Here is a 22,700-nt window from a genome sequence, read left to right on the forward strand (position 1 = left end):
TACACTGTGTACTGTTAAGGTAAATGCGGGTATTTCCGGACAGCGCACAATTCCGGACACTTCGTGTATAGCACCCAAGAATGAATCAACTAGAACACACTTTTCGATTTTTATAATCCCTATAAGAATAGCTATTCACAGCAGAAATTTCAAGGCAATCCGTTGTTTCGTTCCTCGGCTAGCTTGATAAAGGTACCAAAGTGTCCGGAATTGTACGCTGTCCGGAAATACCCGCATTTACCTTATATTATGGATGAAGAGAAGGATGAAGTGAACAAGGGCGAGAGCAAGGGAGACGAATTACAAGTTGCTGATGATTTTAAAGGAAAGTGGATCAGCTTTCGTAATAAAGGCAAGAAAAAGATAAAGAAGTTGTTGAAATCAAGGAAGCACACGAAGACAGTTGAAGGCGATTCAGAAGAAGACGATGATGAGGAGTATGACGACGATGACAGGCTAGACTCCACTTTCTTGGACGCGGGAGCCTCCACAGAAGACGAGCATTACTCTAGTGGAAAGGAGAGCCCAAAAAGTACACCTGGCCATGGGGTTACTGCCAAAGAAGTATGTCACAATGAAATGTCAGTATTTTGAATGTGCTTGTGCAGTCCACAGTTCTTTCACATTCACGAAGGTCGCCATCAAGCTCCTCATTATCCAAATTGTGGATGGTTCACGTTGAGCTCATCTCTGGTCATAATTTGGCTATAAGGGATCGATCAGGTAGCTACACCACAATCCCATAAGTGTGTTTGGCACTTATGGACTCCTGTTACCACTGCTGCTACACTAATTCTCTATTGTACACAGGGACAAGTGATCCATATGTTAAAATCTATCTGGGACAGCAGAAGCACAAAAGTCGTATCATTAATCGTAATCTTAATCCAGTCTGGAATGAATCATTTAGTTACACAACAAATGATCTCAATGAGTTGATGTTGTTTAAAGTGAAAGATCACAACTGGGGCAGCCGTGATGATTTCATGGGCAGAGCCACTGTTAAATTAACAACTCTAAACCAGACTGAGTCAGTGGAAAGTGTTGTAGTCACATGTTGTCATGTAGTACTACCTTTTACAGTGAAGAAGAAATAAAGCTGGAATTGAAGGATGATGCAACCAGTGAAGAACTTGGTTACCTGCTAGTGAAGTTGAGGGTGGAATCAGGGACAACCCATGTTGCTGATGTCAAGGATCAGAAATCCCTTAAGAAACAGGTATGTATAGTCTCACGTAGCCAGATCCTATTTCTCCACATGGTACGTATCGATTGGAAATTATAAGCGCCTGCTTTGAAAGGGTCTGGTGACTCTAAAATAGAAAATCATGTTCAGGATGTTGATTCACTTTGGTCCCAAACTGAAGAAGTGTTAATGAAGGAGTTATGTATTCATCCCATTGTAAAGCAGCTGCTTGTAGTCTAGTATTTGGTGTGAATTGTATTCTCTACCACCAACAAGAAACCTGCCTACAGGCATTATGATCTGTGCACTGACAAAAACAAAAAATGAAAAACAGCTGAAAGCCCCTCTGTGTAGCATGCCAAATGAATGTGATGAATACATACCTCATTCATTGACACTTTAGTTTGGGGCCGTTTGTTCACACCAACCATGCAGGCCCTTATAATTTCCAATTGATAAGTGCCATGGAAAGAAGTAGGGTCTGGCTATGTGAGACTCGGTAAGGTATGCACATGTATTGTGCTGTAACAGAGGCCACAAGGGTTATGTACACAAAATCAAATGAAAAACGATCAGGTGCATATCCATATATGGCCATAATTATGACTTAATGTATATATTGTGTACTTTTGCACAATTTCATCATCCATGTCTAATCAGCTGATACTACAAAATGATATCTCTTGTGTACGATGTAAACACTGCCCTTAGCAGCATTATTTAGTCAGACCTCAAGGACCATGGCCGTTGATGTGGTGTGTAATTCAGTTGATTAATCAAACTTTGTTTGTATTGCATGCGGTATGCATGCTACTCATACAAATTCAGTGAGTGTAGACACTGCAACATGTAGTCCAGAACATCTCTGTGATCTGGTACCGTTTTACCCAGAGGTCTTGGTAGGGACTTATGGGATGGGACTAGAGGTGCACCGATATGATATACTGATAACCGATATGTTGGCTACAAATATTTTCGATTCCGATGCCGATATTTGAACATAAAAGATTTTCAGTATGAACACTACAGTAAATGTGACAAAAAGCTTAAAAGAAAAAAACGGAGAATTGTGAAAAGGTGGTGATAAAAAGGTGTGTAAACAAAAAGAAAAAGCAAGTATGACCATAGATAATAGAGTACTTAAAAGGGATAGGAAACACAATAACGTGACGTCACAAAATACGTACATTTCTATTGGAATTCCGTGTAGTACGTCACGGACATACTCGTTACGCTTGCTGCGCTTGTATCAAAGAGAAACAAATTGTTGTAATGACAGAATTTTGTAACCAACGACTGTGAAACTTCGCTACAGTGAACTCAAGTAAGTAATCGAGGGAACTAGGATGGTACCAACCCTCAAGGAAGTTATACGCAAAATTAAAGGAGATTGAAAGTGAAAAAAATGGCCCAAAAATTACTTTAATCCACTTAACTTTCTTCGTAAATATATTCTATCCTTTTAACTGTGATAAACCTATTCCTTACCATTTAACAGAGGGAACCAGAGGAAATATCGGAGCAAAACAGGAACTGTTGCTTGAAGAAACGACTAAGTATCTTCCATTTTTTACCAAAAGTTTAAACCACTTTGCAGTACAACGCAACGGTAAAAGACTGTGTTGGTGACACGCCTAGCTTACCACAAGATTCAAAAGTGGAACCGGCTATAAAAGAAGCGGTATGGACGAGGCATGAAGGTACTATGAGCGAAAGTATGACAGCGTGTAACAATCACGGTTAATGCGATACGCTTTGTTACAAAATCTACGGTCTGAATTCTCTCGCCAAAATCTCTCACATAGGCCTAAATACTTGCTGTAGTCTGTTGGATTACTATTTACGCTGCTTAGAACACTAATTCCCATGCTTGAGCACAAAACTGTCTTGTCCTTTCAAGTCACGTGTAACGGAAATCAAACCGGAAATCGCTTGCATTTCCTATCCCTTTACTCTATTATCTATGGTATGTCCAACTGAGGATTTGAACCCTGGCCATCACAAAAACCTTCACAACTTGAGATTGATGCTTTAACCATTAGGCTACCAAGTCAACTAGAGAAAAGTTTTGACAATTATAGTACTTATGTGTAATATCTGCTAAAAGTCAACTTGATACCGATATCGCAATATCGGTACCAATACTGATATTGATATCAGTGCACCTCTAGATAGGACTTGACATCAGCTCTAATCTGTAGCCCATCACCACCTGGATCACCCATTGGTCGGATGTTATTTGAGCCAGTTGTGCACATTGATTAAAAAATGTACAATGGTTGTGTTGTGTGTGCATATTGATTGTTCCAGGTCCATGGCTTCTACTTGGGTGGAAACCTCTTCCCCTTTTGGTCCTTTCTCTGGAACTTTCCTGGCCGCTGTTGAGGGTACGGCTGTTGGCGTTTAAAGTTCCCGCTGCCGTATTTGCAGGGGCGCCCTTCTCTAAAAAACTACGAAAGTTATTTGGATCCTGATTCATCCAACATTTGGGTGGAGGTGCATTTCTTGCTCTGGCCACCTTTGCTAATGCCTTCTGTTCCTCTATCCTCTTTGTGGCCCTCTCCAAGAAACCACACCAAACAAGATTGTCTCCTTCACCTTGTCCTTGATCTCCTCTATGACCTCTGGTGGGGTACCTATGGTCGGATTAACTTGGGCCAGGCCACTCGTCTCCTTTCCTGCGTGATAGTGTGTGAAGCACTTCCTAATAGGGACAGTACACTCTAAAATTATGATTGCATCCTTGGGATTGGTGGTGGCATCCCAATTGAGGAGGTCTGCCTATAATCATGTGAGTGGTCCTGACATGTTCAAGATCTGCTTTTGGAGGTTCCACTCCATAGCAGGGATCCTTGCCTGACTTCTCAACTTCTCAATCTGCTTCTTCGCATCCTCATCAAGCTTTGGAGAAGAAAGGACTTCAATGTTGGGTTTAGGGTAGTCTTTCATGATCCATCCCTTGTTGTGGTAAAATAATCACCTGACTGAAGCTCTTCTTGGTGAAGGCCAACAGCAGCTCTCACACCATACTACTGCGCTTACACTTGATGCATGCTTGACATTACTGCCCATACCAATTAACACATAGGATTTGTGCCACCACTGCTGGTTAGCTATTTTTGTGACAACTTAGAGCTACAAAGAAAGCTATAGATGATAAGATACAGTCCCAACTTCTTGGAGATGTGCAGTCTGCTTAGCTGTCCTTGACATATCCGTCTTTTGCACTTTTGGATTTCCGCCTTCCATGCCTAGCTTCTTCTTGTACGGGTCACTTAAGCAGGTATAACTTACCAGATTGCCTGAGTACCTCACCATTTTTTGTGTTTTGAATTGCATGGAATAGGAAGCACTGGGCGTTACTTCTTGTGTCTGTCCTCTCCATATAGTGCTCCAGCATAGCTACAGGGCACATACTGGATCTGGTCCTAGCTTTCAGCACTTCATTCCCTTGATGAGGCTGGTCGTTCTTACTTAAGACAATGTAGACCTTTAACATCTCGCCTTCAATTGTGCAGTCACATGCCCGTAAATCCACTATCTCCTGAAAGCGAAGGAAACCCACAAATCCAAGTAACCAAGCGGTTGCCAGCCTTAGGTGCCAGAGCCATTTGCATCTGCAACTACTACCTCCAACATATCCACCATCATTGGCTCCTTCACAACAGGCTTTGCCGATTTGCATTGAAGCCCTCCTAGTGTAGCTCTTACTAAGGGGTGGGATGAGGGAATAATCAAATCCACACATCAGTGCATCCACATCAGTGCATTGCAAGCCTCCTACACAGCAGACTTAGATTTGGTCTCCTCTCCCAGGTGTTGGAGATATAAAATGAACTCATGCGGTCTAGCCTACCCGGATCAGTGAGAGTTTGTAAGAAGCCACCCATCTCTTCCACCTCCTGAAGGCACTGATGTACTTCATGCTGTCTGCCCTGCTATGGAGGGTGGTATTAGGTAGCCCACTGGCCAGGTCCTTCAAATTTGGATGGGTCAACTCATCTAGTAGCTTCCAACTTCCTAGCTTAAAGACATCTGTAACAGTATAACAATAAACAATGAGAGAATCAAAAAAATAATAACTCATGTAACCACTAGGCTTGTGTCACTAACTGAACATTTAGGACACACAATATAGCACATATTGGCCTCCAGTTGTGACCGACAATCATAATAGAACCATTACAGGTCATACCAACTAGCCTCTTTGCTGTGGCCAATAATAATGGAGTGTACCTTATTGGTCATACCTAACAGGCTAATTCTTTTGCCAAATTGGATACAAGTCATACCTGCTACTAATTGTGAGTTGTGGTTGCTCTTGCTGTGACCATCAAGAGGAGGGGGTTGGGGGGGTGGGCTACACCTATGAGACCAGCTTCTTGCTGTGAACATTGACTGGTGGTACCTATGGGTCATACGTACCAGCTTCTTGCTGTGACCACAATTAAATTGGGAACGTGCATCCATCTTACACACAGGACATAACTATCGGTCAAGATGGTATGGTTGCTCACTGCCTCGCCATTCTCAAGGTCCATCACCACCGTAAGTGTCACATTAATCTTCTGTTGAACAGTAAAACAGTGTATGATAGCTACACCAGTAATAAATGAAGTACACATATATATTTTATATTTACACTTATGTAGTCACTGATCATTATTATAATCTGATATTCCAATAGAGCAAGTAACATGATATTATAAAAGTGGTAAATTTGCCTGGTTACCCATCAGTCTGAAAACGTTTAAACTTCTCTGAAGCCTTAATTATGTCAAGAGTAAATAAGGTGTGTCTAACCACTGAAAAACTGCAGCGTTTAACATGTAGTCATCATAGTCTTTTATACGACTGTAGTTATCGGCCAGCTCATTCTCCCTCCTTGGAATCCACTCTGGCTCAATTCTGATGTTGTTTCTTAAACAAGTTACAAATATACACATTGGACTATTCTTGCTATGTTCTGGGTATCAGAAAACCAGTGAATCCGTTTGTTCATCAACTTTTTCTGAAAGACATCTAACACAAGCCAATTCCCTATTTGCTCTGGGATCTCCAGTGGAATACTGCTGGGCCCAGCTCAAGAACAGGCACAACCTCAGACATCACGCCTCAGAGACAGAGTGGACCAAAAGTCCTGGCACCCTGCTTCATTGTGGGGAATTTGGGCACCTAGCAGCAAGCTGCCCTTTAAAGGGAAAACAGTATCCTTTTGGTCAACCTGTGGTAGCCATTGCTGAAGTCACAGGTGTCTTATCTGAGTCTAGTGAATTAAGCATGTGTTTCAAGTTGTTGATAATGAATCATGTGTGCCAATACAATATATACAGTGTAAATGATTCTGAAAGCGTGGTTGATGTTTGGGATACCTATGAAGTAACTGACACCTGCCCTAATGTGTATCTGTCTGTCTGTCTGTCCACCAGCACGCTCAGAAGTTGCAGCTCTGCAGGTGTAAGTGACCTCTCTTGTTTCCCTACTTTTTTTCTATGATCCCTAATCAATTCATTTTCCCTTATACTCATTTGTTTACTTTTTGTAGTTAGTCAGTAGAATTTAAAAAAAAAAAAGATTTGTAGCTACCTACTGGAAGCATTTTAGGGTAGCACCAGGATGGTATTTTGAGGCTGATTTTTGGGTGATATTTTTAGCCAGAAAAAAAACCTAAATTCCATGATCCCTAATATACAACACTACTGTATGATGTGGTTAGATAGTGTGGACCATTTTACACAATTTTTATTGTTTGTTAGCATAAAAAACCATCTCCTACTACAACCGCAAAGTGTCAACATGTTCTGATGATAACACTACTGAGGGGGAAATCCCTACTAGCGATGAATGATAATAGTAAGAGATAGTGATGAGTGATGATGTCATCAACTGGGTCATATCACAGGTTTCAGTGATCCCTACTGCAAGTTCAAACTTGGGGCACAAAAATACAAGAGCAAAGTTTGTATGTTGTGATGTGAATGTTAGTATGATGTAAACATGTTGTAGGTAATGCACAAGACACTTGATCCAGAGTGGAAGGAAAGGTTTGAGTTAAGCATGTATGAAGAGGAGTCAACGTCTCTCACTGTTGAAGTCCGGGACAGAAATATTGCTGCCAAGGATGATTTTATGGGAAAGTGAGGGAGAAGTGTATCTAGTTACTTGGCACAGTACGTTTATATACTTGCACACGCTACACTACATGCTTACACACACACACACACACACACACACACACACACACACACACACACACACACACACACACACACACACACACACACACACACACACACTTGGTCACTACACACTACTGCTACAGGTGTCATGTAGATCTCACAGAGTTAGCAGAGGAAATGACTCATGATCTTGCACTGGACCTTGATGTGGGTGTGGGACAGATTCATATGCAGCTGTGTATCACTGGAACAGCTAGTGATGATCCCAGGCCTGCAATGTCTCCTAATAGTGCAGCAAGCAGTAGTATGGACAGAATACCCTCTGTCACTTTGCAGCAATCCTCCATTTCTGTTCCAAGCTCCCCAGACTCTGCTTTCTTGAATGCAGGAGCCTCCAAAGAAGACAAGCATTACTCAAGCGGAAGGGAGAGCCCTAAAGATACACCTGAGGTTATTGTGGCGTCAAGCATTCCCAAGGAAGTATGTCACAATGACATGTCAGTATTTTGAGTGTGCTTGTGCAGTCCACAGGTTTTCTTTCACATTTACGAAAGTCATTATCAAACTATTCGTTATCCAAATTGTGGATGGTTCATGTTGAGCTCATCTCTGGTCATAATTTGGCAATAAGGGATCGATCAGGTAGCTACACCACAATCCCATAAGTGTGTTGTGGTACTTATAGACTCCTGTTACCACTGCTACTACACTAATTCTCTATTGTACACAGGGACAAGTGATCCATATGTTAAAATTCGTCTGGGGCGGCAGAAGCACAAAAGTCGTATTATTAATCATAATCTTAATCCAGTCTGGAATGAATCATTTAGTTACACAACAAATGATCTCAATGAGTTGATGGTGTTTAAAGTGTATGATCATGACTGGGGCAGCCTTGACGATTTCATGGGCAGAGCCACTGTTAAATTAACAACTCTAAACCAGACTGAGTCAGTGGAAAGTGTTGTAGTCACATGTTGTCATGTAGTACTCTACCTTTTGCAGTGAAAAAGAAATGAAGCTGGAATTGAAGGATGATGCAACCAGTGAAGAACTTGGTTACCTGCTAGTGAAGTTGAGGGTGGAATCAGGGACAACCCATGTTGAGGATCAGAAATCTCCTAAGAAACAGGTATATATGTGTGTATTGTGTGTTAGTGCATAAAACGGAAGACGAAAGCCACAGAGCATGTATCTGTATATGAAAGTATGTGCATGTTTTCAGGGTGTATTTAGGGGATTTCCTGGGGTTCCAAAAACCCCCTCTGAAATTTCAACTTGTATGCTTGCAGCCAAAACACCAGCCTATCTTAGTTTGGCAGCACAAATATACTGTAAAACAGGTAGGGCAGTACAGTTACAGTGTAATAGGAAATTTCTATCTTCAAGATAGAAATACTCTAATAAATCAGATGCATTCTAATAGAGCAGTCAACCTACTCTAATAGAACATTCATCATGTAATACAATTTTAATGGCATAAATGTAAGATTAGAAAATGGTATGCATACAATACTTTGATCTTTGGGTGATAACTCATTGCTATCATAATCACTCAAGGCATGTCTTCAAACTGTTTGGACCTGTTCTTCACACTGCTGTGATGCCATGGTACATGCAATGGCAGCAACTGGTCAGTCTCTGTGTTGACACAATTATCTTCATTAGTGTCCTTCTTCAGGAAGCAGCAATAAGGTGCTAGCTTCAATTCTGTTCAGCTCTTCAATGAAACATGTTCAGTCTTCTGCACTCATGTTAAGATTATGTGACGATGTTAAAACAATACATCTAATCCAATCCCACAATGACTCCACCTATATGACCATATAGAACACTCCTAAGTCAGTTTAGAGACCACACCCTCAGGCCTTCGAAATCCATGAGGATCCTTGTGTTGGTCTGTAATCTACACTTCGGTGGCTTGGTATAGTTTCCGTATGGTTTCACCATGAATTTTGCAGGACCTGAAACAAGCAAGCTATGGCCATAAAGCGCTTTATACTAACAGAAATCAATGAAGCATTTTGTTCTCTACCCTTTACAGCAAACAGGGATGTGTGTAGCTTGAGTTCCAAGTTTAGTGCTTCAGAGTGAATGCTTCCTTTGTGCTTGGCACAATGGCACTAGATTTGCTGATAGACACTGTTTACCTAATTGTGCTTACTGTTGAAGCCTTATGAAAACTGTACCAAACCACCTTAAAGAATAGTTTAGCAGCTAAACCTTAAAAATTGAAAATTAGGATACGTTCTTAGTTATATAGTAAGGCACTTCCGTCGAGGTTTTTGTTTTGCATCCTTAACACCTCCTCCTCAGACATTTATACTTTGAAGGTGCTAGTTTGGAGTGTCTTGCTGTTTTAGAAAATGGTCTGCCAGCAGTGAAAAAGACATTGTAGCTATGCCTCGCGCCATTGCTAGTGACGGTGTCACGCACAAGGCTGCATGGGAAGGCTACTTTACTTTCCTCTCAAGGCTTAGTTGCTGAAATGGCACTTTTATGGTGATACACACTGCTATCAACAAGAATTGCATCAGTTTGAGTAAGAGAAATCTGTGAAATATTAGCGACAGTAGCTACTGTAAGGTTGTATCGTGATTGGTGTACCAGACACTTGACTGGACGCCGGAGTCAGTATCCTCGCAACTATTCAAGGCAAGTATATACCACGAGGGAGAATCAATGGATTGGTGTCACCGAGCCTCATGTAAACGAAGTGAAAGGGGAGAAAGACAGCTAGCAAAATTATTGTATAATGGCGCTGGCTTGTTGTGTCGCATGGCAACGCAGCCCATTGGTTGTGCTATTGTTTAGTTGACAATATTTTGGTTAACAATAAATTCTTGGTGTGGATAACTAATTAACTAATGTGGTGAACCGCGAGTCTCTTAGTACTAAGAAATTTGTGGTGGAGTTTCTTCGTGAATAAGAAACTTCTGTGCCAACATACCATTTTCTAAGATAACTACAATATCTGGCAAGCCACATGCATAAACCATAAATGATATTTAGGACATAAAGGGAACTTTAAATAGTTTATAGAGTCTATGAAAATGTGAATCTGCTAAGCATTTTAATGCTCAAAATCTGTCAGCAGCTGGGGGCTGCCCCCCCCCCAGACCCCTAAACCTACACATATAACTACCACTGGGATCTGGAAACCACCTGGATGTGCCCTATCACAGTTTCATCATCTAGTCATTTTTCTGTAACCAGCTGATGCTGCCCGGTGATCTGTATGACCGCCACTAAACTAAACATATTTATAATTAATTTAAAAATGAAGTAGGGATCCAAGCAGTAAAAAGTAGTGAAACAAAAGATGAGTGATAGTATTACAGCGTAGCTATGTGAGAAAATCCCTACATTGGAAAGTATTTTGTTCAATGCCAAAGTAGGGATTTTCCCCTGTGATACTGTCATTCATCTCTTGTTTCACTACTTTTTATCGCTTGGATCCACAGTTCACTTTTAAATTGAATATGCTAGTTTGTTTGGTTTGTGTTATAGCGTATAGCTATATTTATATGCATGCTACTGATACAAATTCAGTGAATGTAAACACTGTAACATGTCATCCAGAACATCTCTTGTGATCTAGTACCATTTGCTGTACCAGCGAAACTTCCACAATAAATCAACATCTTTCAAGCGAGTGTGAGGTTTTGATGTCTGTCTGTCTGTCTGTCTGTCTGTCCACCAGCAACACTCAGTAGATGTTATACAGAAGTTGCTTACTGGAACATTCAGCACAAGCTAATGGTTAGTGTTATGTGCATATACAAATTGTTGATGTAACAAAGGCTCGAAGGACAGAGTTTAAGTTGGTCCTCCCTCTTCTCATAAAGTTCGGTGGCTAGGCTCCTCAGGCTTGGATTGATTCTACCCCAGGCTATCTTTCTCCTCTCCAGGTTTATGGCATTAGATGCACTTCTGAGGAGGACAAGGGCACGGTGGGTAAGTGATACCTCAACATGAAGGTTAATCAAATCTTCCCAGAGATACATGAATGGATGGAACACATCTGAGAGAGCTTCCTGTAGCTTGAAGAGGACGTTTTTCTGGCCAAAATGAGGGTCTCTTTCTCTGTTCTTTAGTTGCTCTACAACATCTTTGTCTAGTTTCAGAACTTGGGGTGGAAAATCTCTGAGGATCTCGCCTCTTTCACTGTCAGTTAGACAGTGGTTGAAATGTTTCTTTAGGAAACCAGTCATTACTTCAAGTTGGGTCCAGCGTCTACTGTTGGGTTGAATTCCACGAACTCCAAATGCTCCTTATCATCCAAGAGGTTGACTACGTCACCTTCAAATTCAGCATCTTTTTGGTCCCTAAATTGTCAGAGACTGGCAGGGTCTGTTGTGAAGATCCCACCATGTGAAGCCCAGCTGCTGGGTTCCAAGACAGAAATGTCAGAAAGGGACACCACATTTGGGGGGCAGAAGACTGCCTCCGTCTATTACCTTCCCACTAGGGGTAAAAATGGAGAGATTGGGAATTCTAGCTTCCTCAGAACCTCCAAGCGTTTCATTGGGTACTGATATCATCAACATTTGTATCTTGGAGCTGTTTGTCCACCAGAAGGTCCTGCAAAGTGTTATCATCTTCCACATGATACATCATCTTTTTGAACTATGAACATTGTGCAGCAAAAGAAAAGAGCATGATGATCTGGCAGCCACTGCAATTTATCAGTGGAAGATTGACCGTATTGATAGATAAACTATTTTTCTTTTTATAGAGTATATTAGAGCCACAAAATGCTCTGTGTGTGCGTGCGTGTGTGTGCGCATGCGTGAAAAAGAAATAATAGTATTAAATGCAGCAAACCTTACGAAATGTAGTCATAACCATTATATAATATCATAGCCTTTATAATGTACCATTTTGTTAGATGATGTGGACCATTTTACACAAGTTTTTTTTGTTTGTTTGTTAGTATAAAAAACAATCTTCTTCTACAACCTCGAAGTGTCAACTGTGGAACAGCATTGTGATGGTAACACTACTGAGGGGAAAATCCCTGCAGGCAATGGATGATAATGGTAAGAGGGATAGCGAGTGACGATGTCATCTACTGTATCATGTCACAGGTTTCAGTGATCCCTACTGCAAGTTCAAGCTTGGGGCACAAAAATACAAGAGCAAAGTTTGTATGTTTTAATATGAATGTTAGTATGATGTAAACATGTTGTAGGTAATGCACAAGACACTTGATCCAGAGTGGAAGGAAAGGTTTGAGCTACGCATGTATGAAGAGGAGTCGACGTCTCTCACTGTTGAAGTCTGGGATAGGGATATTGCTGCTAAGGATGATTTTATGGGAAAGTAAGGGAGATTTTAACACAGCGCATCTGGTTATGCAGCACAGTACTCTTACACTGTGTTCACACCAGCACACTTACTTGGTTTGGTTTGGAATGGCTGGGATCGGTTCGAATTCAGACAAGATATTGTCACTTGGTTAGGCCTGGAAATATAAGTGCCTAATATAAAATATTAACTAGAAATAGTGCACTCAAATTTAGACACAGCTACGAGGTGGACCCTTTGTTGTGCTGTTACATACTTTTGTGGCTAAAACCATAGACGACAAACAATGAAAGCAAGGCGTTGTCACTTGGTAGAAGCATGAAGAAGAGTTAATGAACTTAGGAAGCAGGTTAAGAAGCAAAATACAATGTTAGCATGCGCTATCACTAACTATGCTACATTCTCAGTCAGGCAGTCAATTAGTAGAAAATTCAGTTAAATAAAAAATAAAATTCCTAGAAACTGAGTTTGGAGTTGCTCTGAAGGCATATTGGGTTTGACTATGCCTAACCAATACTGCCAAGCTGTTGTGAAAGAAATGTGTGACTGGATTTGGGTTATATTTTTGAGCAGAAAGCCTAAACCTTCTAACAGTACTACCACACTGTATGATAGATGCTACCTCCCATCATAACTATGAACTCATTGGTAATTTAGTGCATCTCTGCAGTATTTGAGGGAGGATAGCCATCAAACGTAAAATGAAGGGAAACATGTTCAACCAATCCACATTAGAACACAGACCTGTTTCTGTCCTCCTTCAGTTTTTGAGTCATATTGAAGAAAATATGCCCAAAAAGTCACAGCCACTATTTTAGTAAATGTACAAGTTATCAGTCTGCTACTCAACTTGCCTTCTACCACTACACCACCGATAAAGGGTGTATCCATTCACTAGACTACTGGTGGCCAGTAGAAACAACGGTACTGGGTCGCTCCAACTAGGTAATAGAGTGATTTAGTGTATCAACACTTAACTCTATTTTTTTATGCACGTACTGGTGTTGTAAAGCAATAAATAAAAATAAATATGCATTGTATTTATGAGCTCTGTGCCTGCTGTCAAGTGCCTGCATATCTGCATATAGCTGGCTAAATGCTGGACACTGTAAAGTCAGTAATATTAATAGTATTAAATGATTATTGACACATTGCATGTAGTTCCAGTGTGTGGTAGAATAATGTGGTGTTGAGAATTTTTACTCTAGAGTGTGTGTCCCACTTTACATGATAGGAGATTCTGCATACCCCATGCAATCATGGCTCATGAAGCCATTTGCACACAATTCCAGTTTAACTGAAGGTCAGCAAATTTTTAAACTTCAACTACAGGATACGTAGAGCCAGAATTGTCGTTGAGAATGCTTTTGGACGTCTCAAAGCACAATGACATCGTGTACTGAAGCGCAATGACATGCACGCATATAGTATTCCACATATAATTGCTGTAGTATGTGTGTTCCATAAGAGTGTATGTGACAAAGTTCAAATGATGTCATTTCTGGTGAACCGGGTATATAAGTTGCCACGTAACTCAGCTTTCTTTGTAGAATCTACCTGTGTGTGAACAGTGAAAAACAAAAATGTAATACTAATGTAGGGAGGGTGGGTGGAATGATATTTCAACTTTAACTTCATGTAATTCCTAATAGCATGCAGGCATTACATTCCTTGAGCCATTTGGAAATTACATTTTGGAAGACTCCATGTCAGTATCAACATGTAAGTTTGACGTTACTAGAAGAACTGCTTTCCCAAAGGACATTTCGTCTGCGTTCTTTGAATAACGGAGGTAGAATTTCTGACAGATTATATCTGCTGCTTGTAAAATGTCTGATGTTGTTACACCAGCAGCTGCTGCTGTTGAGCTAGAAGCCCCAACTCACAGAATGAACTTTAAAGATCTCAGCATTGATACCAGCCTCACTCAAACATGTCTGTAACCATCTGGCTATGCTACTACTGGTCACTGGTTCATGCTTTCTGATCCAGGACGAAAAGAGTAGAGTCTTCTTATCTGTTTATAAATCATGAAACTCTAATGTTCTGGCCTCACATGCCTGTAGTGTAACTACTGTTCATCTTCTGTAAGAATCTGCCAAAGGCTTTGATGGCCTACTCTGCTTCGAGAGATGTTGAGGCTTGAAATCACACCTGATGTTGTAAAACAGCGATGACCAATGTCCAGCTTCCTGGGGGAACGTTAGAATGACGTATGCTGAAGTACATTTTGAATGTGACTGGACAAGTATAGGTGAGACATGCAGTGCTAGGAGTCTTCAGTGGATAAACAACCTGAAGGAATGATGTAATAATCACTGAGGTGGAGATGTAATAATCACCTCGCCACTGAAGAATCCTAGCACTGCATGTCTTAGTAATTTAGACAATGGTCTGTGGTGACTGGAATTTTGTTATGAACCCGCAAAGTATGCAATTTGTTGGTTGAAGTTTGTGGCTAGGTGTCTTACTAGGTTCCACCTGTCTACAGGTGTCTTACTGGAATAAACACCCTGCATACTTTGCAAATATCAAAGCATTCTTGACATGCCATTGTCTAAACATAATTAATGACAGGTCATTAATGACTTTGTCCAGACATTTTGACAGTAAATATTTTGACACTATTTTGAATGATCACTGGCATGCACACATAACATGTGTACTACATGTTATGATACATACCTAACGAAATCACAACTATGCAGTTTAGTATACACCATACCTACAAGCCATTCTTGGGTCATATCCTCCATACTGATATGTGGAATATGAGGGAGCACCTGATGGCAACATACCATGATTATTTTGTGATAGAACATTCAGCACTTGGAGCCGATATTCTCTCTCCTTGTTGCATCTACATATCCATTTCTGTTTGCTTTTCTTCTAACTTAGCTCTCTTCAATTCAAGATCCGTTAACATTTTGTTACTTGCTATCATTTTGTCCAACAATTCTCCTGTCACATCAACTTTTGTCTTCTTGCATTTTCTGCAGGATACCTTCTCCACTTTTCAGTTCCATTAACACCCTTCTTCTGCCCTTGAGAAGTTTTTGCCACTAGTGTCGGTGACATCATTACCAGTTGGACTGGGAGCAGCATTACCAGTAGTGTAGGGTGTATTTAAGGTCTCTGTAAGGTCATCATCAATAGCTTCTATCCGTGTATTCTGTATTTGTGAGTCAGCTAGTGCATCCACTACTACCTCGGGCTGTGTGGAAGGCTTGTGTGCATCCATTGCATCAAAATAGTCCCATTCAGGTTACCTCCCCTGCCCAGTCTCCTTCCTTTTGTCAATAATTTTTTTATACTCTGTTGTAAGTTTCTTAATCTTCTCACAGCATTGTTCGTATATCTGCCTGTATCCAGCTAAGGTCATTACACAAAACCTTGGTCCACACATCCCAGTTTCTCTTGCATCCCTCTAATTAAGCTTGAATGTTATCTTCGCTCCATATGCTTATTAATTTCAATGTCTCCTCCTTGGTCAGGTATGCCATTGTCCACGTTGTCAAGTGATGTCCAACTAGCATGCATGTGCCCCCTCGCACATGCCACAAGTAAATAGATGCTGGTATCTAGCCTGGTTTTCTGTTCATACAGCATTAAACAAACCGAGTGTAAACAGGTAGCCTGGTTTGTTTAGCAAGGTCAGTTTAGTTTAGAACGGTTTGAAATTTTTAATGTTCACACGTCAACACTTACTAAACTGATCCAAGCCATTTTGAGCCAAACCGAGTTAGCGAGCCTGTGTAAACGAGGTATTAGTACTTACATGCACACACACCTGTTCCTGTTTAACACTGCCCAAGTGGGTCATGTGTTCCCCTGAAGGGGAGGCAAAAACATGTATGCACGTAGATTGCACGATCTTTTGTGGACTGCAAGGCCCCCAGCACTCTTGAACCAATGTTGACACTGTTCTAACAATGCTGTTGATGCACAGGTTTTCCCATTCTGAAAGATACTTGTGTCTTTTGAGGTCTCCTGGTCGCCTGAAAATTCTCTGACATGGTACATGTCACTTGTGATGGAGCTGCTGGTTCCCTCTCCTTTGAATTATGGTCTGCATCACACTTGTAGACAGCCAGCCCCCCAATGCTCCTACAGACACATTATACCTCCTCAGTTCAAGCACTATTTGATCTATCGTCCTATCTTCACCTCTCTGGCCATCATTCTGTTGACTTGCCACCTCAATGGGACCTTCCGTGTCCACCATTGACTGTACATTCCACATGCTAGCTGTTAAAACAGCTGTTTTTGCACTTTGTGCAGAGTTAAGCTGATGGTATCCCTGAGAGGCTTGCAAATGAGCATGGCAAGGGTATGAGCATGGCGAGTGCCAAGTGACATCATCATATGATGTCCTGGGCTCGACACATACAACCCAAACTCACAAGTCAGTTTAGCCAGCAAATACTGTTGCCTGGGGTTTGCCACACAGAGGCACTGATTATGAAACCACGCGCGCGCACACGCACACACACACACACACACACACACACACACACACACACACACACACACACACACACACTTGGTCACTACACACTACTGCTACAGGTGTCATGTAGATCTCACAGAGTTAGCAGAGGAAATGACTCATAATCTTGTACTGGACCTTGATGTGGGTGTGGGACAGATTCATATACAGCTGTGTATCACTGGAACAGCTAGTGATGAGAAGTTGGAGTCGCAGCAGTCAACCAAGGAAATTGATTGGAATGAAATTAATGCAAAATATGTGAGTTTGTTGTATTGTATGAGTAGTGCTAGTAATGGACTGTGTGTGTCATCATCATTGGGTAAGGTGTATGGAACGATTTCACACAGTTTGGTGCATATAAATGTAGTCCCTTCGTAACACCATCAAAAGTCTGAAAGATGTTGGATTTCTACAAGTGATATGTAAGTGCTACCCACACCAAATAGTTGCGTATGTAATTGTTGTACTGTGTGTAGTGGGTAGTGCAGAGGAACTGGTAGCATCAGGTGTGTACTTATGAGGGTGGGGGATGTATTGTAACATGTCATCTCACACAGGTCATTGTAACCCATTTGCCATTCTCGAAGTGGGAAACTCGAGAGTCAGGACACACACACTTTACAAGACTCATAATCCTTCTTGGGATAAAACATTTAATTTGTAAGTTGCATACATTCAGAAACACAATTTACTATTTCCTGTTGCTATAGTAACATCAAGGATGTCCATGACAATCTCGAAGTATCTATATTTAGTGGTGACAAGAACACTGAATTGCTTGGGAAAGTTTGTATTCCTTTACTGAATGTAAGCCACATGTGGTGGTAATTGTGGTGATGGTATAATCGTAGGTAACCAATGGCAAGAGAAAAGCTTATGCTCTGAAGAAGAAGGACTGTATACAAAGGTCTCATGGTTCTGTCTTACTAACTTGTCGTTTTGTTTATAACAATGTAAGCTGTAAAGTCATTTATGGGTTAGTGTAAGTACTCATGCAGGTGCGAGCTGCCATTCGCACTATTAATCCTCGTGAAATGAAAGTATTAGAAGCAGAACCCAAACTAAATCGCAAGGTACTAATGAAGAATATTCGACGGGTGTCATCTCAGATAGAAGCAGTATATGCTGCCATACAGTTTGTCAATGGTCTGTTTCAGTGGACTAACTACCTTCACAGCTTTGTGGCATTTGTGGTGAGCATATTGCTAGTGGTCACATGTACAAAGTCATACTTGTCCATTGCAGTTGTTTGTGGTGCTGTCCTTGTATGGAGACTGGTGGATGCCGTTCATGATGCTAGTGTTGATATTTGCGTATCAGTATGTTGCTGTTGGCTTGTTTACACAACAGACTAAAGGACTTCTCGAGAACTCAACTGGGGACTCAAGTGACTCAGAGGTATGAACGTACATAAGTAGCAGTCCCATGAAGCATGTGTATGACGCTCTGTGATAGGGCTACCGAGTCTACTCAAGCCTTCATGTTTCCATACTTAACCCTCTAACCGTCATAAAACTGTTGTATGGTGCTAATAACTTAAATGCTGAGTACAATTTCGACTTCGCTACAGCTTGTTTGTGTGTTTCATAATGCAGTGCACTTACACTGAAATCCTCACACCCACATGGTCCTGGTTACTGGGGTAAACGGATCCCTTGTGGATTATTGCGCGAGAGTTACATAATCACAGAAAATGTCTCGTCATGAAAGAACACTAGTTTGTTAGTTGTTTGAGGTGTCTATCATTAAGAAGGAATGAAAGAGGACAATCTGTAACAATGGGGACAGGTACAAGCTACTTTTCAAGACACAGCATGGTGGCCATGCATTTCTTTACGCAGGCGCATTGGGCGTGACAGTGGAAAGCTCAAAGAAACTGGACTGTAAGTTTATGCCTTAGAACAGTATTAGAAGTAGTATTATACACTCTCAGTTAGTTTGATAGAGATAGAATCGTGTTTACAGCTGATTTTACTGTTTTTGTGATGTTATTGTTTAATAACAATCTTGTGGTTTACGCTGTGCAAACAAAAACACCTTGATCGAATTCTTTAGTTACATAGGGAGTGTTTTGTTATATAGTTACCAAGTGAATATCCATACAATTGGCTAATACAGCCCCATTTTTGGCTCATGGTATGCTCCGCTGGAAAACCTGATGGTTAGAGGGTTAATTCCATTTCTCAGGCTGTCCGTCAAAATGACTTTCCAGGAAGTTCTTGTAAACACTAACAGGCTATACAGTGCATCAACAGTGCCTACGGTACTGCTCAAATGCAACATCGCACTTGCTCGAGCGAGTCGATTGCAAGCGATCGAAAATTTGCTAATTAAATGGGCATGGCACTCGTTTTGCTTGCGAGTATTTATCCCCTATCTCGCACGGTGAATACTCACGAGCGAAACAAGTGCCACGCCCCTTTAATTAGCAAATTTTCGCTCGCTCGCAATCAACTCGCTTGACCGAGTGCAACGTTGCATTTGAGCAGTACCATAGTTGTAGTACTGACTGAGTTCCTGTAGTTCTAACTCTACCACCAGTTTTAGCTGGTTAACTGCTGGTAGTATAGTGCAGGGCTTGGCTTCACTATCAGCATTCGAGGGTGAAATATAAATGCTGATTTTGCTATGTTGGTTTAGAAAAATATATCATATACATAGATACCGTATTGTCTCGAATTACAGCCCGGGCATTCATGTCTTTCAAGCAACTTTTTACCCCGGCTACTAAATGAGACTGGCATTTATATACCTGATTAGCATTCATGAGTCAACTTCATACCTTGGTGTTGTACTCTCCTGGACTCTCTTGATGTTTCCCTCAGCATATTTCACAGATTCAAGCTTAAAAAGGAACTCTATAAAATGTTCTTCACTTCATCGTTTATAACACCACCTGGAATTGTTAAAAATAATGACTGCACTAGACGTTTATTTGAGACCCGGCATTTATTATATGATGCTGTATACCCCCAGCGACTAAACGGGACCAGGCGTTTATACAACACTGGTCGTAGTTCAAGGCAATACGGTACCTATCAGCTAACTTTGTAAACTGACAAACCTTGTGGTGGCCACAATTACTACAATCATTGTAATCTAGACCACAAGTGATTTGTAGTATAGTAGACCCTCAGTTATCCGTACCCTTGTTTATCCAAAATTGGAAATGACTATTCTATTAGAATATTTTTCAGTGTAAGGGTATGTTGTATTAGAGTATAGTAAATGTATGGGCTTCAGTTATCTGAACAATTCACTTATCTGAACACTTTTACCATTGCCTGAGGCACATTGGGATTCAGATAACCAAGTTCAGCCCACACACTGGTACACTGTGCGCACTTCTCCCCAACATCAAAGATGTAGTACTTTTAGTTTCATTTTGAGGAGGTTTGAATGCATTTAAAATACTCCGCAATGTCTGCTAAACCATAGAGCACTCTATTAAAGCAGTCATCTGGTCTTGTAAGAGTATACCCAAAGGGTCTCTCATGTAATTACTATAAACCATGTTTCTTTCTTAACAGCAGCAAACTCTTCTCAAGGTTGTAATGTAAATATAACTGGTGATCCCTCAACAATACCTCTCCAGGACCTATTGGGTAGTGGATACACATGAAAGTATTTCTATTATTCACTACAGGTGTGGAGTAAAATCCTTAATTACTGCACACTTCCTGGATAACTGAGTTTGTGGAACCATATTAGTATATACGCTAGTGTTGATTCAGTTTATGCTCTATTTAATGATCATTATAGTCTGAATTCTCAGAATCGGATGATGATGAGCTGATGGGGACCAAGCCTAATGTATGTATAGTGTTCACATGATACATTGTATGATGTCATGTGATCCTGTAGGAGGAGAGGAGAAGCAGCATACGACAAAAACTGAAGCAGTTTCAGAACGTGCTCATTATTGTGCAGACCACACTAGACCAGATTGCTAACACTGTAGAGAGGGTCTACAAGTTAGTGACTTCAAGTGTGTACACTTTTTGAGCCACTGTTGTAAAGGAGGCTTTGTTATATTATTTTCATGCTTGTACTTTTGGAAAACATTTAAATGGAGGGCCTACAGCTATATGCATCTACTCACACTATTAGCTAGGAAAACAATGTATTATGTCAATTTTATATTGTTTAATGCATGATGCACAACTATACCTCCTCAGGAAATGAAAGTGCTTAGTTGGGTGTGTAATTTTTGAATAGGTACAATGTCTTAGTATTGTGAAATTTGTTCCTTGTACATCTAATCAATTATATTTTTGTGAGTTTTACACTGGGGATTTCTCCCTTAATAAATGATTGGAAATTGTTACCTATAATAATGTATATTTAACTAGTCCAACTTGCATGTTATATGGTTTTCCTAGCTTGTTCAATTGGTCTGTTCCATACTGTTCAATGTTTGCTGTGACCGTCTTATGTGGAGGGGCCATATTGTTCTACATGGTTCCAGTCAACTACATTGTTCTAGCCTGGGGTATGTTATATATAGTTCCATAAATAACTCTAACATTACCATAAAAGGAGTGAACAAGTTCTCTAAGAAGCTACTAAAACCAAACTACATTCCTAACAATGAGTTGCTTGACTTTCTGTCACGTCTTCCATCAGATGAAGAACTGGTAAGATAGTTGACATGTTATTGGTGCTATTTCATTGGTTATCTTGTGTAGCTAATGCGTAAGGAGCTCAGACCTCACTTGCTGACTAAAGAGAAAAAATCCCGTTGAAATCAGTAAATGATGAGCTATACAACTATATGTTGTGTAAAGACTCAAATGATATAAATCATCCATAAAACAGAATACTTCATGTTTGTACGTTAAATCCTATTTTTCCATTGTTTATTAGATGTTCAGTTTATACTTAATAATACTCAGCAAGAAAATCTTGGTTGCATCCAGTCACGCCTCTAGTCTCATCATTTTCCAGGGTGGCACTTATCAATTACAGATTATAAGCAACCTATTAAGTGCCACCCCAGGGAATAGGTCTGTGAGGACAAGACTACCACACATTCTGCTGGAATTCCCACTTGTTGCTAAGGGAACTGACCAGTGTACCTAACCTATAGGTAGCTGTGCTATTATGTATCACACGTGACATGACAATTAAATGTTAAAAATTGGTTAAACCTAGCCAATCCAATGACACTTTCATATAAGGCAGAGTAACCTGATCATGTGAGATAGAATAACTTGACCATTTGGTGCGACAATGACACTGCAGTTTTGTGAGATTGTGACAATCCACTAGCCACACACCCTTGTCTACACCACTGCAACAGAGCATCCTACTAAACAGAATAAGTACAATTATTTGTTCAGCTGGTCTATACTGAAGCTTTATTTTAAGTAGTAGAATGACAAGCTGGTTACTAGTAACCAATGAAAACCTTATCAACCCACTCTAAAGAGGATTATATTGCAGTTGGTTGCTCTATTAAAATGTTTTGTATGACACATTGCAATGAACCTGATAATGATAAAATGGTTGGAATGAGTCTGCTACTGAGTCC

General features: G+C 40.6%; 1 protein-coding gene across 1 annotated transcript; it reads left to right on the forward strand.

Moving 5' to 3' along the window:
- The first annotated feature begins 29 nt into the window (after nucleotides 1-29).
- Nucleotides 30-22,045, forward strand: LOC136261899 (multiple C2 and transmembrane domain-containing protein 1-like). Its single transcript, XM_066055990.1, has 27 exons — nucleotides 30-564; nucleotides 609-723; nucleotides 811-1,030; nucleotides 1,084-1,219; nucleotides 6,943-7,039; nucleotides 7,089-7,144; nucleotides 7,193-7,323; nucleotides 7,509-7,845; nucleotides 7,890-8,007; nucleotides 8,096-8,315; nucleotides 8,371-8,497; nucleotides 12,302-12,407; nucleotides 12,456-12,511; nucleotides 12,560-12,690; nucleotides 17,245-17,425; nucleotides 17,535-17,589; nucleotides 17,644-17,673; nucleotides 17,725-17,827; nucleotides 17,878-17,974; nucleotides 18,019-18,120; nucleotides 18,166-18,360; nucleotides 18,413-18,565; nucleotides 20,930-20,980; nucleotides 21,032-21,141; nucleotides 21,550-21,659; nucleotides 21,707-21,804; nucleotides 21,856-22,045. Exons 1-27 carry the CDS (start codon nucleotides 250-252, stop codon nucleotides 21,910-21,912), a joined length of 3,507 nt encoding a protein of 1,168 aa, XP_065912062.1. The 5' UTR covers nucleotides 30-249; the 3' UTR covers nucleotides 21,913-22,045.
- Nucleotides 22,046-22,700: the final 655 nt, after the last annotated feature.

This window comes from Dysidea avara, chromosome 7 (assembly GCF_963678975.1).
Source record: "Dysidea avara chromosome 7, odDysAvar1.4, whole genome shotgun sequence".
Taxonomy (NCBI): Eukaryota; Metazoa; Porifera; class Demospongiae; order Dictyoceratida; family Dysideidae; genus Dysidea; species Dysidea avara.

What these genes read in the sequence shown, in the direction of transcription:
- LOC136261899 (XM_066055990.1), top strand. Translation starts at nt 250, where the DNA reads ATGGATGAAGAGAAGGATGAAGTGAACAAGGGCGAGAGCAAGGGAGAC. An exon ending in CGTCAAGCATTCCCAAGGAA is followed by an intron (nt 7,846 to 7,889) that starts GTATGTCACAAT and finishes GTGCTTGTGCAG; the next exon opens with TCCACAGGTTTTCTTTCACA. An exon ending in TTCCATCAGATGAAGAACTG is followed by an intron (nt 21,805 to 21,855) that starts GTAAGATAGTTG and finishes TATCTTGTGTAG; the next exon opens with CTAATGCGTAAGGAGCTCAG.